Here is a 19356-nt window from a genome sequence, read left to right on the forward strand (position 1 = left end):
GTTCCAGGACTTCTTCAACAACAGGACTGTCTTTCACCAGTGGACAAATCTGGCAAAACAACATCAAAACAGACAGACAAAGTACCAGCAAAACAGCCATGTCTCCTCAGTCCTTGGCAGCTCAGGGGGCAGGTCTCAAAAGTCCAGGGCAATTCAAAGCGGCCACCAGCAATTCTCTTATTCTCTCTCTCTGCCTCCACGTGGGTGCTGCTTCCTAAAAGGTCTTCCGCCTCTCTCTTGTGTCTCCAAATCTATGTCACCAGCTCCTCCCAGTTCAGGACTTTCTTTTCACATCAACAAGTCCATCCCACAGGTGGGATTAACAAGCTCTGGGTTTTAACACAATCAATTTGAAAACCAAGCCAATACAGGGGGAATCTTTAAATGCCATTACTATCACAGTGGGTGAGTGAGGGAAAGTATGTAGGAATAGGGAAGGAGGAGAGGAAGAGCTGCCTCTGAACTGGTTTGTAATATTGTTAGCAGACTGAATAGAGTTTTCAAAATAATGGTGCCAACAGGGGACAAAGGAAGGGGACTATCCATTTATATAACATTTAGTATGTGCCAGGTATTGTGCTATGTGCCTTGCAGATATTATCCTGTTTTATCCTCACGATAACCCTGAGAAGTAGGTGCTGTTATTATCTACATTATACATCTGAAAAGATTTTTAATACTTTAAACTTTATCAAGCACTTTTATGTATATTATCCCACAACAATTCCAAGTGGTACATACTATAGGTGTTTATTATTTACCACATTTACAAATCAACAACTAATGTTCAAACCCAGTTTTTTCTTTTTAATTCCAAGTCCCAGGAATGTTCTCTGTTCTTTACAATCTAGTTCTTGTGACTTGTGCTCTGTTTTCAAGGTATACTAGAGGGCAATTACCTTGTTCATCTCTCTTTAGCTGCCATTATTGATGGACCACATGAATCAGGAAAAGAAGCAGAGAGGAAATAAGAGTGTTTATTTTGCAGAAAAGAAAGAGAGAAGAGATTAATAAAGGAGTCAATTAAATTATTCTACTTTCTACTTGGTGGTCTTCATTTCTGCTTTCTAGTTTTGTTCTGTTTAACAAAAAGCAAGAACACTTTAGCCAGCTGTAGGATTTGCCACTGGGGACCTAAGCAGCTTTAGGTCCCTCACTAGTTGCACTGGGACATTATAGAAGTCCCCTGAATCCCAGGAACAGCCATGTCCAGTGTTTTATTACAGATAGTTCTATGGCTATATCTTAGATAATTCATCTTGAATAGTACAGTATTGTCATCCACATAGCAGAGGTTAGGACAGGGTTAGTTGGTTAGAGAATCAGCAACAAAAGAGAGGAGAAAAAGGAATATAGGATTCATCATCTCTGAGTTTTTGGTTACTAGTTTGTCTGACAACTCATTTTAGAACCTTGGACAGGTGATTCAAAGGGGTGGTGAAAATGTCCACTGTTTTAAGACTCGGGTTTTTAGTTTTACATGGCAGTGCAAGGCATCTCAATATTTAAAGCAAAACAAAATAGAAATATAACCCTTCCAACTTTTTGCACTAATATTTTCAATGCCATTGAAATTTTCATCCAACTGGACTAGCTTTGCTTGGCCTTCCCATAATAAATCTCACTTGGCAGAGGGATGTCTCCATAGGCCTGTGCTAAGAGAAATATTCATCCTCATATACATATCTTTGCTGTAGAGTTAGTAATTTTTCCATGGAAGACAGTGATGAATTTGGAGAAAAACTCACAAAATGACAGCTTTCTACTCTCAGGTATCAGCTTGTTTTTTTTTTTTAACTTAATGTCTGAATATTTTCAATTTGGTCCATAGTATGGTAAATATTTTAAGAATTCTGTGTCTTGTTGCTACATGCTTGAGCCTGTTATCTCCATATATTTCCCCATTCTCTCCCTCCTTCCTTCCCTTAAGACTCATTTGGGGTCTCTGTGTCTTTCAAGCACAGATTCAGAGACTGGCATCAGCTCTGACAGGGAGGAGGTAGGAGACATCCAGTGAGGTGGTAGATAGAGGGAAGGAGGAGGAGGTGAAGGGATATGTTCTGGAGCAGAAGGTACTCCTGGGACGTATTAAAAAGATGGACGCTTTGCCCTAGTGCTATTTCTACATTTATGCCTTTTTAATGGTCCAGTAGAGAGATCAATACGATGTGTGACCAGGTTAGTAATGGGAATGTTAGGTGACAGCAATGAACAAGATAGTTATGGAATCTACAGGCTAATGAAAAATACTGCTGAAAACTGACTCCCCCTTCCTTTTTTTTCACTTCCCCCCAGGGCTGCCACGGAGGTTCTTGCAGTATTGCTGAAATCTAGTAAGTGCCTCTTTTAAAAATTATTTATTTTCCTCACAAAGGTGAATGAACTGGGTTTTCTTGCTATCTCTCTCTAGCTTCCTGCCCATAAAACAATGAGGCAGAGCTCCAAGGAGTCCTTTGGAGAATATCACTTTTATGCTGTGGGCAAAGGTTCATCAAGACAATTAAAACTGTCTCCAAAAGCAGCATCCTTGTATATGCATGCCTGCATGGTTGGCCCTATAATCCATGTGTTTGTGTAAGGTCATGGATTCCAGAATTCTTTCCTACTCCTCATTTAACAAGGTCAAAAAGCCCCCTGAAAACAATGGCAGTATCAAAATGGGAATAGACTGCATAGGTGAGAATTAGTGGGTGAGAGGAATATTGGAGACATCAGTGTGACATATACCAAGCAGAAGAGGATGTTACCAATTATTTGGACAGTGTAAACGACTCTTCTGAATACAGTGCCAACTCTCCCCTCAATTATGTAGTTCAGTAAAAAGAAACACACGTGGAGGTGGAGGTAGTCTTAATCTGAGCTGAGTAGACTGGATCAAAGTTAATCATCAGTATACAATACCAAATACTATACATTTGGGGTAAAGCATTATCTGAATTTATTTTGGAGGGGGGAGTCCAGGCCTGTGATTTTTCAGTGTGGGGAATGATGAGTGAAGGACCTCTTCCCATCAGTGGATTCCAGTAATTTAACTCCAATGTATAATCATCTGCTTGGGGCACTGAGAATTGAAGTGGCTTGCTTGTGGTCATATAGTATGTCAGAATATGTCACAGGCAGTATTTGAACACAGATCTTTCTGACTCCAAGGCTGATTCTCTGTTTGCTTCTCCACATGACCCCTTTCCTCTAACTTTCTTTTTATTCCATCCTTTTTATGTCATCTATTTGAATTTAGACCTTTGGAAACTGACTGTTTGGGTTATGATATTTGTTCTTGTGGAGGTTGCCTAAAACCTATGGTAATAACTAAGTTTTACTAAATCTTATAAATAAATATATAATTTTAAAATGGAAACAGCAAATTTCTATAAAATGAGCATAAAGAAAGTAGATTATCTATTTTACCTTTTGTCATGAATGAACAAAGACATTGGGGTTTGAATTCATTTTGTTTTTTGATACTTTCTATAGTGCCAAGGTATATATACAAAATCAAACCCTGAAGGGATAGTGGAGGCAGCAAGAATGAGTTGGGGAGTTAGGGACCCAGAAGTTATGAATACCTTGAGATAGGAGATAGGCAAAAAAAAGTTACCACTGGGTTCTGAAGGGAGAACCAGGCGTTCATAAGACTGAATCTGACTCAGGTTTTGTGTCTCTATTACCATGATTTGCTTGCCTAGCTTGTTGCTACCAATTATAACACCAGGTGCTTGATATAGTAAGGTGGTAGTGGGGAATATATTGACATACAGAAATTCTAAGAATGGTGGATTACATGCTGAGCGTGATGGAATAGGAACTTTGTAAGAAAAGAAAACCTATGGTCAGAGGAGTGTACTTCCTTTTACTTCCTCCATGTATTAGTAATATATATTTCAAGACATGAAGATCATATCTTTTTAGAGAAGTTGATGGTTCATATAAACTGTATATAAGCTATGGCCCAGGTCTGTACTCATACAGATCAGGTCTGGTTCTGAGGGCCTAACCCAGGGACAACCAGTTTCTTTCATTGACTTGTTACCCTCACCTGTACTTCAGGAAAACTTCTGAATATGTTCAAGTATATGTCACATCTGTTTCTTCAAAAGTGAATCAAAAGGGTTCCTAGTTCTAATATAAACATTAAAGGTAGGAAATGCAAAATGAGTAATAGACAGCTAATATTTTACTCCATGGAAAATTCAGAAAACACAGAAGAAGAAGAAGGACTCCATAAACAGAATAAAAGAAAAAACAAAACAAAACAAAATCACATATAGCCCTGAAATTGCCAGTCATCTCCCCAGAAAACAATTGAACTTGGGGTTATTATTGTAATAGTTCTATAACATTATTGTAAATTCTTCTTTTCCACAGAATTCTCACAGTTCTTTTGAGACTCATAGTAGTAATCTGTGGTTTCGAATGTTCCTGTAGCAGCAAGCACCCCGGTGTCCCCAAGGTGCCTGCTCACACAGGTTCTTGGATCTGCTTTGTTAAAGGAAAGCAACTCAAAATGGGTTAACAAGCTTACTTTAATCAGTCAGACATATATCGTTTACCTTGTTCAGGAGAAAAGGTCAGCACCCTGAACCTCAAAGTATACAGGCATAATTATCAAGACAGAAACATCAAGTAGACAGATTTCCAAACTGTCCAACCATTACATCCATACCCAGTCAACATCTGGGTTTCCACATTCTGGGTTTTTCAAAGCCAGGGTCTCTCAACACCGGCTTCCCAGAATTCAGATCAAATCACAGAACACTTCTCAAAGTGAGTCTCAATACAAAGCTACAGATCAGGGCTTATATAGCCTTCTCCTGGCTCAGAGAATGTAACAACCTTATTGACCCACTGGCCAATCAAAAAGTATCAATTGAAAAACAAGCCTCCCACCCCAGGCTCCAGGTGCACTTTAGCCTAGGGGCAGGGAAGATCTTTAAATTTGCATTTCATTACAGTTCCCCTCAAAATGAAAATACTCTTTGAGGATTGCTGAGCAAGCAAGTTTCTTCCAATTGGACGTAGGGAGACCAACTTATTCACATCTTTGCTCTCCACTGAGAACACTGATTAGAAGATACATGGAAGTTTCTCTTCTTTATTCAAAGATCACACTTCACCAAGAAATGCCCTTATTGTTCTAGAAGGTCTGATCCTTGGAGTTTCAAACTTGAGAATTCTTGAACTTGACTCATGTCAATGTCTAGAGAATGTCCTTTTCTCTTTAAAAGGCCATACGTTTTGGGGTGGCTAGGTGGCTCAGTGAATAAATCACTGGTCCTGGTGTCAGGAGGACCTGAGTTCAGATCCAGCCTCAGACACTTAACAAAAAAAAAAAACTAGCTGTGTGACCTCGGGCAAGTCACTTAACCTCCATTGCCCTCAAAAAAAAAAGCAAAATAAATTAAAAAAATACTTATAAAAATAATAAAAGGCCATCAGCTATGATCATGTTGCCCTTGAGAATTCATAATCTTCCCTCTTCCATCCTGGAGTCATGCACTTCCCTCTTGGACTATGTCACCGCACCCCAATGTCTACCTCTTCCATGTACTTCTTTAGGATCCCTAGCATTACCCCAGCGAATGTCATTTTTGGTGCTGGGGAAGCCCGCCATCAGGTCTCTGGTCTCTGACACATTCAGAAAAGGAATCATGAAAAAGAAAGCAGAAAGGAGACCATGAATTTGAGTTCCAAGGACACCTTTCTAAAGATACCTGGTCAAGGACCTATAGTTCAGCATATGTTTTTACCATAAATCACAATTAACTTCTCAGAAGGTAGAGGGAAATATTCCCTTTTTTATCTCTTTACCACACTCTGGAAGAAGGAGCAAATGGAAAGGCAAATAGGGAATTCTAAAGCAAGAGGGAGTTTCTTTGTGAACTTGCTTATTATATACCAGAAAGGGATGGTTCTATTGACTAGACTCTATTCTTCTGAATTTTAGCCAGGTAATCATCTTGGATTTTCCTGTGTCCTCTTAGGAAAGTGGCTTTGCTCCACACCATCAGATGCCTCCAAATAAAGGTCCATGCTTTATGTTCTCATCAAGTTCATTGGGGAATTCATAAAATTATTTGATGGCTCCCCTGATCAATCACTCCAAAGAGTTTTGGCTATTCAATTTAGTTTCCTTCAAGTCAGTGGATATTTCTTAAATGCTTACCACATAAAAAGCACTGTGCTATGTATTTGGATTAAAAGTCAAAAAGAGAAAGGAAGGAAGGAAGGACTCTTTTTCGTCAGAGTGCTTACATTTCAAATAGAAGTCTTCATACATCTTTTTGCCAACATCAGTCCCTGAACCAAGGAGGATCATAATTATAGAGTATGATGTTTCAAGGAAATAAGGGAGAGGAGCTACAAAGAAATATGGGTCACATTGATAGACCTTTGAATGAAAAGGATGGCCTTTAAAGCATTAGATATCATGAAAGAAATATTTTTTCATGCACATATCCTAGGATGCACTCTGGGATAGTACAGTGCTGCTATTCTCTTCACATTTCTTGCTGTTTTGTCCCTTTGGAGTAATGGTGCAATCAATTTATAATAGCCCTTGCAGTAACAAAGGTCAATTGACACTGAAAGTCTGTTTGCCCCTTTCCTGATGGTAATATTAGCACAACAGTAACATTATATGCAGTCATATCTTCTTTGTGCTGAAACATTTGTGGTCACTGTTGATTAACAAGATAGCAAATAATATAAAATTGTAGTTAAAAAACTTCTGTGTGTCTAAGAGGGAAATTAAAATTTTGTATTATTCATGTTGTATTATCCTTTGCTTACAGAGATGCCAATACCATTCCATGGTAGCTAAAGTCCAAAGACAGAACCCATTATTTTAGCCTAATTGATATCATATGCTAATCAATAAAGTTAACATTAGAATAATGAAATTAATCATGTGTTACCTTTAACTTGCAAAGTTGATGATCTTGACCCTCCACTAGTAAGGAAAAAAAATACACACATACATACACACATATTTGGGAAAATAAATATATATGTATATCTGTGTGTGTATATATGTGTGTGTGTATGTTTGTATGTATAATTTGTGGTTAGACTGTCATCTCTAAGCTTCCTTTCAGCTTCATGATTTGATGACTCTATGATTGTAAGACGTAAGGTTCTGAGTTATCCAAGTAAGGATGAGAGACAATGTATAGGTAGTTTGAGGTATATACAAATTACCACATGTTTCCAAAGATGTCTTCCACTGAACCTACCTGATGTAGCATCCCCACTATTGGAGTCAAATTCCTTTAAGTGAAAGAGAAATAGAGGAATTTGAGCACTAGATTAAGAGTTTGAGGCACTGAATCTGAACCCCAGTTTTTTCATTTAACTGTCTTTGTGACCTTAGTCAAACTAACCTCTTTGGGTCTCAGTTTGTTCATTTTTAAAATGAAAGGGTCACACTAGATGACTTTTAAGGTCCCTTCCAGCTCTAAATCTGTGGTTCTAGAATGTTCTGGAAATTTCCCATACAAATGTCATAGTCTTTTTCCATTACTGCAGATAACTTTATCTGGCATGACCAATTACCACCTTGAAATGCATAGAGGCTCTTAGAAACAGGACAAATGAATTTCACAAAAAGGGCTTTAGAGAAAGGAAATTTTGGATAAGACAGACAGTTGTCCAGGGACAGACAGAATGTGGCACTGGCATGGAAGGGCTGACTAGAATGAACCCTCCAATAATGAGTAACCCAATGAGAGTACCTTGATTGAGAGAGGGTGAGAAAGGAGAAAATGGTTTCCAAGAGGAAAGGGAAGTAAGAAAAGCAAACATATGTGGTCACCATGGAGTGAATAAACCAGATGCAAAATAGTTATGGAATTTATCTAAGACCAACCTTGAATCCAGCTAGCTACTCCATGGTAACCAAATGTAGGCCAGATAGCATAGAAGTCAACAGGATCAAAGCATTTCCTTTGTCTCCTCTTCTCTGCTATCAGGAGGGAAAATACCCTTGGAAGTCTCATTTCTCTTCTTGTCTCAGCAGTTATAGATCCTTGAAGCTAAAAAATGAATCTCTGATCCAACAGACAAGTTTCTTAGTAGTTATATGGGCCTAACCCAAATCCCATGCATTTTCTACAAATACCTTTCTCATCACCTTCTCTTTTATCTTTCCCTAGCACACCGTCCCCCCCCCCCAGTGCGCCATACATGCGCGCGCACACACACACACACATACACACACACACACACACCCATATACACACTCACACATACACACCTCAGCAGAACAAATGATAGACTGAATATTTCTGAAATGAAAGCTTTGGCCTATTATGCTTTATCCCATCCAAAATCACTTAGCTTTTTATTACCAGAATTTAATAAAGCTTTGATTAAGAAATAGTGCTTCTCCTACTGCAGACAATCTTTTCTATAATAAATCACAAAGGCATATTGTCTTTTGTCTCTGTCTCCCTCTCCTTCTATATTTCTACTTTCCCTTGTTCTCAGTCCTTCCAGCTCTCTTTTGCCCCTCTTTTCTTCCTCCTTCCTGTGCCCTGCTGTCTTTTTCAGGAGCATTAGAAATAATGAATTTGTGAAAAATCATAGCCCTAGAAGCAGCTTTTCAATGAGCACGCAGCAATGGGATCATGTCTGACTTGTACTGGCTCGAGTGATGAATTCTCAAATAATGCTTTGGTATTAACCTTGCTGCCGAGATTTAAAGGTCACGTTATTGTAACAAGGAAACACCTTCTGGTTCAGGTACTAAATCTTAATAAGGGATTGATAGGGCTGCTTCAGCGTACTCTTTAACTTAAATGAAGAATTAGCGTTTAGGTAAGTAGAATTTGCAGAAGGTAGGGCAAGGAAGAGAAGAAAAGAAGGAAAGTACGGAAGAGTTAATTGGAAGTTTGCCAGACAGACCACAAATGTTTTGCTATTTTTTATACTGGATTGCTTGCCTAAATGGCTCAGAGGGAAAGACTACTGCTCTGCAACAATGGGAAGGTCCTTACTCATTTGTGGTGGGAATTTGAGTGTATTCAAACAATGAGCTAGCACAGAGAAGAGATTGGGGGTGGGGGTGGGTAGGAATACATCTTGCCATTAAGGTACAAAGCAGATATGGTGCAGTGTGGTCTGGAATGAAGATAAAACATCATTTCCAAGATGTATAGTTTATTGCTTGGATCAGGAGTGGGGGACCTGTGGCCTTGAGGTCACATGTGACCTCTCTAGGGCCTCAAGTGCAGCTCTTTGACTGAATCCAAACATCACAGAACAAATTCCCCTAATAAAAGGATTTAGCCTGTAAAACTTGGACTCAGTCAAAAGGCTGTACCCCAGGACCTAGGAGGCCACATGTGTCCTCGAGGCTGCAGGTTCCCCACCCCTGGTTTGGACAGTTTGTCATATTACAAGATGATTAAAGTCAACTTAAGTCAATTACAAGCCAATAAACAATTTGCTTTGCACCTACTATGTACAAGGCGCTATGCTAGGTTCTACAGATTCAAAGCCAAAAATGAAACAGTCTCTACCCTCAAGCAATCAATGAGTATACATTTATTACACAATTACTATGTGCAAGGCATTATGTTGGATTCTAGGATTATGAAGAAAAAAGTGAAGTAATCTGCCCTCAGGGAGTTTACAGTGTATTGGGTAGAACATGCACACAAATTATAGTATAAAGGAAACTGATGTGTCAGAGAGTACAAACACCTGGGGAGAGAATGATGCTGAATAAGAGAGAGAGGCATCTTACTCGAGACTTAGATCATTTGGGGTAGGGTATGGTATTGTCCCTCCACTTTAGGTCAAATAGCACATTTTTGGTGCTCTGATTCTTTCTCCAACTAGCAACCTGTGGCTTAGTCTTCTGTATCTGGATGACTGGCAGTATCGATGACTTTGTAGTTTTAATCCTCTAGCCATATATGGAATGTGCGTTTTTGCCACATGAACAAACTACTTGACTAATACTTACAATTGCACTTAGAGGAAAAGTAGATTGTAGACATATGAGATGTTAACAACTTGTTAGTAAAATGAAAGAAGCCATTATCTGGCAAGGGGAGCAGGACTGACAATTCACTACCTTCCTATTTTCTTTGTGGTTCTTGACATCCAGTGAGCCCACTGGATGTTTGATGCTCTGTCAGTGTCTAGAGTGATGGCCCATCCTCTTCAAGGGCATTAAAGGCATAATCTATCGGAGAGTGATTCCTGGGTTCATCACAAACTCACAAGACAGATGTAATGATAGGAAATATGATGGGAATCATTCTTGTTTTTGGACAATAAGCAATTGTGATAAACTGAGGTAATTTTTTTCAGTTGTATCTCTTTGGCTAGAGAAATATAGTGTTTCTCCTAGGAAAAGCTAAAAATTAGCAACAAATACATTTTATTGATATTTGCATTTGTCATATGGGAAAGGATGAATTTACTGCACTTGGTGTGAATCCCCATCACAATCCACATTGATCATATTGTGGATTTTTATAAATTGATTCTCAACTGGAGAAATAATTTAAAGCAGGAAATCTTAACTTTTTGTGTGCACCACATACCCCTTAGACAGTCTTGGTGAGGCCTATGGACCCCTTTTCCGAATAATGTTTTAAAAGCAATAGAATTAAATACATAGAATTACAAAGCAAACCAATTATATTGAAATTCAGTTATGAACAAAAGCCTAAAACAAACCACAATCAACAAACAAACAAAAACATCAAGGTCACATTCCCCAGATTAAGAATCCTTGGTTTAAAGGAATTGGGTTATTATTTATATCAAAAGAGGAGGATGAAAGGCGATTCAATAATATATTCCTGGTGTATGAAGCACTCTTACGTGAGGTAAGGTGGTAGATGACAAATGAATGAGGAAGTGTCACTCAACACAGGAAGAAGAGAAGAAAAGGTACAGGGTAGACTTTGTACATGAATCTGAGTGTGTGGACAATTCTCCATGGAGACAATACAGATATAAAAGCCGAAAAACATCAACGTAGCTATGCAAGGTGCCTAATTGGAGCAATAAATTTTGGTTTCCTGCAAATAAAAGAATTAATTGGCGATAGAAGGAGGGCAAAAGAGATGGGAAAGCTTATTCAGAATTCTCTATGTTACACTCTAGCCCAATGCATGGTCAAAGTCAATTTTCTTTTCTGGGCATATAGTTCAGTTATCTCTGACAAATACCTATGTATTTTAAATAGAGAAAGGGGTGGGGGAAGATGAAAGGACTCCTCCTACTCTCCTCACTCTCCCAGGTAGCTGCCAGTTAACCTGCTGGGTTAAAATAAGATTGGGGATCCCTCCACTCAGAAGGGAGGGAAGAACACAAGCAGAGGGTGGTTCTTTCTAATGCCACGTGGTGGTGCTGTTCTTTTAGCTATCTTGGTTGCCACCCGTCCAATATTTATTTCCAGTGAGTAATTTGTTTATCAGGAGGTTATTTTAATCTAATTTTGGTCATATTTGCTATTCCACACTATCTGCGCTTTCCAGTGTTAGCAGCTTGCATGACTTGGAGGAAATGAGTTGAAGATGGTCTCCGAGGCATTTGCTCAGCCGTTATTTAGGGGAAGGAGGAGGAGGGAGCTTGAAGAGCTGAGGGTTATGAAAGCAGATGCAACTTGTTGCACCATTAATGTCATTACTGTGATGGAACAGGAGTCATGGGGGCTGTGAACCTCTAAAGCAGCTTCTTGAGAACTGCTTCAGATTTAATACTAACAGTTCCCTGCCAGTAACCTTTCCCCAACTGGTTCCCACTTACCTATTTTCACCCAACTAAGAGTAAACTCACTTTCTGTTTAAGCATCAATCTATCTACCAAATCAAGAAGCATTTATTAAACCCTTGCTATGGACTCTGCAAAACTCTGGGGATATGAAGAAAAAAAATGAAATGGCATTTATATTCAAAGAACTTTCGTTGTAGAGTGGGGGATAAATATATATTTGCATAAGTGGATAAGTGGATGTTCATGGAGAAATAAAGGCCATATCTATTCAAGATAAATATAGAGTCATTTGAAGCTGGTAAAGTTAACTGGGAGGATTCAGGAAAGGCCTCCAAAGAAATGGCACTTGAGCTCATCCTTAAAGGGATTTGAGTTTTCCTAGAGGCCAAAAAACGACTTCGCTTTTTTTCCATTTGCACTGTCTTCCCATACCTACATATGCCATTTAACTTATTTGAAAGAGAATTAAAATATCTAGTTAACTCCTTCATTTTACAGACTTGGAAACTGAGACCCAGAGAACTGTAGTGACTTAATTCACATAAGTTTCCTGAATCCCAAGTTCAAAGCTCAGTCTAATACACAAGGTTGATTCTCTGGTCAGTCAACTCTTTTTCTCTTAGTGGTCCCTGGGACATTTCTGTACTCATTTGGGAATTAGGAGACCTAGATTCTAGTTCCAATTCTGGTATTTACTTATATTGCCTTGTGAAAACTACTTATCTTACCTCTCTGAGACTCAGTTTCTGATACTGTACAATGATGAAGGTGACCAGATGATCACTAAGGTTCTGTCAAGCTTTAGCGTTCTATGGTTTAATGATTGTAATGGGAAAATTGGAATGACTTTAGAAAACTTCTAATACCCTGCTGTTTATTTTATGAGAGGATAACACAGATGAAAAATGAAAGAAAGGAAGAGTCTTTTTATATTTTTCCACTTCTTTCTATTTATAGTGTTTTTGGGGAGGTATTTTTCTAGACATTGGGACCTAGGCAGATAGATGGCTTGGTGCAGATAGATGGGTCTAGAGTTAGGAAGACCTGAGTTTGAATTCCACCTCAGATATGTAATAGCTTTGTGATCTGGGATAGGTAACTTAACTTTGATCTCAGTTTCCTCAACTGTAAAATGGGGATAATAAAAGCACCTACCTCCAAGGGTTGTTGTCAGGGACAAATGAAATAATATTTGTAAAGTTCTTGGCATGGTGCCTGGCACAAGGTGCCATTTAAATATTATTTTTATTATTGGAACTGGACCTATGGTTCCATGGACGTAGGAAACTCTTGGGTGAGGAAATTCCTTCAGCCAGTGCAGGTAGTCAAATTCTTTGCAGTTAATAATAGTCTTAGAGAGTTGTCTAGATCAGTGATGTCGAACTCAAATAGAAATGAGGCCACTAAACCACATAATCCCTGTGGCCACCTACAAATGAACATGGTCTATGTTTTTTTTTTTGTTGTTGTTAAATATTTCCCAGTTACATTTTAGTTTATTTCCTGCAAGGTCTGTGTTTAATACCACTGGTCTAGAGCAATGAGAAATTAAATGACTTTTGCAAGGTTGTACAACCTTTAGGTGTCAGAGGTGAGTCCTGAACCAGGTATACCTGAATCCAAGGCTGACTCTCTATTCCCTATGCCATCATGAGCCCAAATATATACCATTTTAGATGTTCCTGTTTCCTTAGGAAGAAAGATTACCATCGTCAATGACAATAGTGGAAAAGAAGGGGGGAACATCTAAGAAAATAACAAGAATATTTTGTATATTGCTCTAACAAGGTTTATAACACCTGACTTCTAATCCAGAGATCAGAGTTGAACTAGCATAATGATAATTAAAAGTTAGATAAGTTTGACTCAGGAAGACACAGAAAATTGGTGCTTCCCTAAGTTGTAGCCAAGGAATTTGAGCCTTTTGGGACCAATATGGGTGATTGACTTCAATTGAATCTGGAATATCTATTCCTACAATGTGGGAATAACAGAGAATACTCATAATAAGACATCTAGATTAGTAAATAACACTAAATCTAGCACTATTTGGGTTATAGGTGGCAGCACTCCTACCTGACACAAACCTCTTAGCTAACTTGTATAATGATGTAATGCTCTCTAATGCAAAAACAGGCCCTCTTTTCTGATTCCATTATCATCTTATACCATTATGATAGAGTGGGAAATGATGACTTGTCCTCTTATGCCTTGCAAGAGCTCACATTGATCCTAGGACTTTTCTACTTGTCTCATTATTCTGCTTCCAAGATGGACTAGAATGTACTTTTGATGACAGTGTGAAATTCTGTTCAAGGATATTCAAGAGCACCTGAGTAAATGATACCACTTAGTAATAAGCTCCATCCCCCTCTGAGAAAGGGCAATTCATAGTGTTCCAAGAAGCGTGATTGTCTTCTTCAATCACTACTGCATGGAATTTTCAGGGATATTCAGCAATTGACATTGACAAAACATTTAGGCTCTAATCTTCTTACCCAGAGTGGCATATAAACCTCTCTCTCTTTACTAGGCTCTATCCCTGAATGGAGGGCCATAATCAGTTGATCTAGAATTCCAGGAAGTAAGGGGTTAACATAGCAGTGCAGCTGAGTCCTGAACCTTTTGGATGTTAGCTACTATATCTTTTTGGTAGTGTAAATTGACTGGCTATATATGAACAATAAAGCACCAGAGAGGTCTGAGATGGGCACATCTCTTCTTGGTTCCAGAGGATAAGCAATGACTTTTTCATCATATGCTAGGTTAATTGTACAATAACTTATTTGACATTTAAATTCAAGATTTTTCTGCAATATTTCCAGTTAGGTACTAATCAGACCATATCCATAACACAGAAACTCCTAAGTCCCAGGCCTACTAGGGCTTCTCTTTGGAGGTTACTTAATGTGTCTTTTCTGCACTCAGATTCTGTGATTTGGAATAACAGAATTATAGAATCTTAGAGTTGGAAGGAACCTCAGATGCAATCTCATTCAATTCACATTTGAACAAATATCCACTCTACAAAATGCCAACAAATGGTTATCCAGTTTTTACTGAAAGACTTCCAGTGAGGAGGAACACATTACCTCCCAAGGCAACCTATTATATTTTCATATAATTCTGTTAGGAAGTTTTTTTTACACCAGACCTAAATTTGCAATTTCTACCCATTGTTCCTACTTTAGTCCTCTGTGGACAAGCAGAATAAATCTGATCACTCTTCCAGAAGACAGCCCTTCATTTACTTGAGCACAGCAATCATATCCTCTCTCAATCTTCTATTTTTCAGGCTAAACATACTCTAATAATTCTAATTTTGTTTTTAACAATACTAATAGCCATTTATTAAGCACTTATGTACCAGGCCCTGGGCTAAATGCCGGGAATTCAAAGAAAGGGAAAAATAAAACATCCTTGCCTTCAGGGAGCTCACATTCTATTTTTTTCAATGATTGAGTGATATTAAGCTCCTTTCCCATCTGATTTTCCATCCTTTCAACACTTCCCAGCCAATCAATGCCCTATCTAAAATGTAGCTTCCAATTGAAACCCAGCACCCAGAATCCAGAATCGATCAGGATGATATCCAATATGACTATCACCTCTCTGTTCCTAGATACTATGCCACTCCTCATGAAGCCTACAATTACATTAGCTTATTGAGATTGTCTTCCATTGAAACCTCAAGACTTTTTTAATATGAACTGTTGCTAACCAGCCATACCTTGTCCTTGTGAATTTGATTGTTTGAACTTCTGTGTAAGACTTTACAATTATCTCAATTTTCAATGAAATTGATTTACAATGAAATTTTAAAAAATCATCTAATTATATTAAGTCCAGTGTTATAAATTGTTGAGTTTTTTTTTTCTTTTGGACTATGACTGTCATACAATGCATTTGTTGTCTTTTGAAGTTTGGTGTTATCTAAAAATTTGATGAGTATGTCATCTAAGAGACAGCATGGTATAGTATGGATAGAGAGCTAACCTGAGAGTCCTGAAAAATCTGGATTCAGGTCCTGCCGATAATATATCCTGACTGTGTGACCTTGCCTAAGACACTTAACATCTCAGTTTCTCAGTCAACTCTCTAAGATTCTAAGTTGTAGAGTAGTCAATGATTTGTATTGGTAGAAAGTGATTTTTCTCACTGGAAGTGATTCTCTGTTATGTTATACCAATATAATCATAGATTTAGAGACTTCTCTCCACCCCATATAGATACATACATACATACAAACAAAGACATACGTATATGGGACAGCTAGCTGGCAAAGTGGATAGAGCACCCAGTCTGGAGTCAGGAAGACCTGACTTCAGATCTGGCCTCAGATGCTTATAAGCTGTGACCCTGGAAGAGTCATTTAGCCTTCTTTACCTCAGTTTCCTCATCTGTAAAATGACCTGGAGAAGCAAAAGGCAAAGCACTCCAGTATCTCTGCCAAGAAAATCCTAAATGGGGTCACAAACAACTGAACAATGACTGAAATAACTAAACAAATAAACATGCATATATATGTATATATATGTACACACACCTATATATTCATTCATATTTATATGTATGTAAAAATCTATGTATCTATCCTGGTTCTTTTTCCAAACAACTTTGGTCAGAGTAGATCTGTTCTGGGATCTTTTAAAAGCAGCTCTAGGAGTCCTGAGGGCTTCTGGTCTAAATCATTCAAAAGGGATTTCAGGAAAACTAATTTGATCCAGGCTATTTTAGAACCTCTCAGAAGGAATCAGAAACCAGTCTCCTTCTCCAGGGATTCTCTAACTCAAAAGTTAAGTGGAACAATTGGAAGTGGCCATGTACAAACGTGATACTAATTGCTTTCCACAGAAGTCATGGAAAGGATTCTAGAGTCAGGTGGAAGCATGTGAGGTGGACACAGTTGAAGACAGTTATCTTGCTGTTATTTTGTTGTTAAATTATTTTTCGGTCATGTCCAGTTCTTTGTGATCCCATTTGGGGTTTTCTTGGCACATATATTAGAGTGATTTGCCATTTCCTACTCTAGGTCATTTTACAGATGAGAAAACTGAGGCAAAGTGGGTTAAGTGACTTGCCCAGGGTCACATGGCTGATGTCTGAGGCCAGATTTGACCTTAGGAACATAAGTCTTCCTGACTCCATATCTGGCATTTTATCATGCCATCTTTCTGTCCATTTGGTTATTTTAGGTGACCACTGAGGTCTATTCCAACTCTTATAATTCTGTGATGACAATGTGGTTCTATAACATCCCTTGATCATAAGCCAGCTTTCTCCTTGGGAGTAAGGGAAGAATTCTCTATAGAATGAAACTAGCATTTCCAGCACCCTCAGAGTAGGTACTTGGTTGGAAATTACCCCAAGTAAGAAGTCTTAGAGCAGGGCTATCAAACACAGCCCACTGGCCACATGCAACCCATAACACTTTCAATTGTGAACCAGATTAAATTATGTTTGGGAAATATTGAACAAAATAAAATGTAATAAAACATAGATTATAATACATTTGAAACTAACTGAATAGGTAGCCCAAAGGCCACCTTATGTATGCTTCAGTGACCCTAATTTCTATTTGAGTTTGAAACTACTGGCTTTCTTGCTGTTGCTCAGTCATTTTTCAGTTGTGTGTGCTTCTGTGTAACCCCATTGGGGTTTGTAATGGGAATGCAAATTTGGAAGATCTTCCCTGCCCCTAGGCTAAAATGCACCTGAAGCCTGGGGAGGGAGGCTTGTTTTTCAGTAGATACTTCTTGATTGGCCAGTGAGTCAATAAGGTTGTTACATTCTCTGAGCCAGGAGAAGGCTATATAAGCCCTGATGTGTAGCTTTGTTTTGGGACTCACTTTGAGAAGTGTTCTGTGATTTGATCTGAATTCTGGGAAGCCGTTGTTGAGAGTCCCCCGGCTTTGAAAAACCCAGATGTGGAAACCCAGATGTTGACTGGGTATGGATGTAATGGTTGGACAGTTTGGAAAGCTGTCTACTTGATCTGTTAATGTCTTGATAATTCTGTCTGTATATTTTGAAGTTTGGGGTGCTGACCTTTTTCCCCTGAACAAGGTAAACGATATATGTCTGACTGATTAAAGTAAGCTTGTTAACCCATTTTGAGTTGCTTTCCTTTAACAAAGCAGATCCAAGAACCTATATGGGCGGCCACCCTGAGGATGCTTGGGGTGCTTGCTGCTACAGGTTTTCTTGGCAAAGATATTGGAATGGTATGCCATTCACTTTTCCAGGTCATTTTACAGATGAGGAACTAAGGCAAATGATTAAGTGACTTTCCCAGGGTCACACAGCTAGTAGATGTCTGAGGCCAGATTTAAACTCAGGAAGACAAAATCTTTCTTACTCCAGCCCCAACACCCCATCTGCCATGCCACCAAGTTGCTTAGAACACCATTTTAAGTCAGCATGGGATCTGAGCAGTATTAGTTTTGTGGTAAACCAAGAGGGTTTTTTTTTTTCTTAAGGGACTCAGGTCATTTGCAGTGTGATATTTGAGGGGACTTCCCTCCTCAAGTAACAACTCTGCTTAAACTTTGGCCACTAATATGTTTCCTGTGTTCACAAATCAGGTTTAAGGTCTTTCCTTCACAAATTAGTTTTTTGAATTAAACTAATCTGGATATTTGTAACCCAAGTGTTGAAACTTTCAGTCAGTCTGTTCTGCTCTTGTACTGAATTCAGCCTGTTCATATCTTAAGACTGTATCCACTGTGCTGCTACAAATTCCTGAGCATATGGCAACTGAAGATGCATTATTGATGATTGTCAGAAATTAAATCCTAACATGTCATTGATCTGAAAGGTAGTGGTGAGAGGGGATAGCTGCAGAGATGGAGAATCTCCTAGCTCCTCATATATTAAAGAATCCAATCTAAGTGTGTACTTTATGAGAGTGTAAGATCTTTGCCCATAAGAACTATTTTATGTATACTTTGTGCAGTGACAAAAATTTAGTGGAGCCTTAAAAAAATGTTATCATCAAGGGAGTATTTGTTCTCTTCTTAGGCATGAGAAAGAAAGGAACCCCTTGTACTTTCCTGCTCCCTATCTTGTCTTCTTCCCTTCTCTTGAATTTATGCTTCTTTGTGGAAAGGGTTGAACAATTTGGCTGCAATTTTGAGCCGGACATAGACTGCTAATACAGAAAACAAATTTCCTGGTCATTAAAAATTATCAGATACTGGAATGGGTATCCACAAATAAGGCATTAAATTACTCCCTTTAGATATTCAAAATTAAGGCAGGAAGTTGTTTATCTTTAGACAAATTTAAACAATAATCATGGCTCCTATTTTTATAGCATCTCCACAAAGCACTTATTTAATTCTTTGCTGATCATTTCAGATTTATCCTATATATCCTCTATAATCTTGTTTTTATATAGTTGTCTGCTTGCTGTTTTCCCCAATTAGATTGTGATCTGCTTGAGAGCAGGGACTGTCTTTTGCCTTTCTTTGTATGCCCAATATTTAGCCCATTGCCTGGCACTTCATGAGTACTTAATGAATGTTTATTGATTGCCTGACATCAACCCTGTAAGTTAGGAGTTATTATTTTCCCAATTTTACATACGACAAAATCAAGAGGTTAAGTGACTTGGGACTAGTA

At 38.4% G+C, this 19356-nt stretch overlaps 1 protein-coding gene across 1 annotated transcript in view; it reads left to right on the forward strand.

The window, feature by feature from the left end:
- Nucleotides 1–19356, forward strand: part of AGBL1 (AGBL carboxypeptidase 1) — a 995991-nt gene that overhangs the window by 134762 nt on the left and 841873 nt on the right. The window contains exon 6 of the mRNA XM_069098544.1: nucleotides 2296–2333. Coding sequence (XP_068954645.1) covers nucleotides 2296–2333 — 38 coding nt within the window. The remainder of the gene's footprint in view (nucleotides 1–2295; nucleotides 2334–19356) is intronic.

This window comes from Petaurus breviceps, unplaced genomic scaffold (genome assembly GCF_028583685.1).
Source record: "Petaurus breviceps papuanus isolate PSGF00001 unplaced genomic scaffold, PetGlider_PUasm1.0 37, whole genome shotgun sequence".
Lineage (NCBI taxonomy): Eukaryota > Metazoa > Chordata > Mammalia > Diprotodontia > Petauridae > Petaurus > Petaurus breviceps.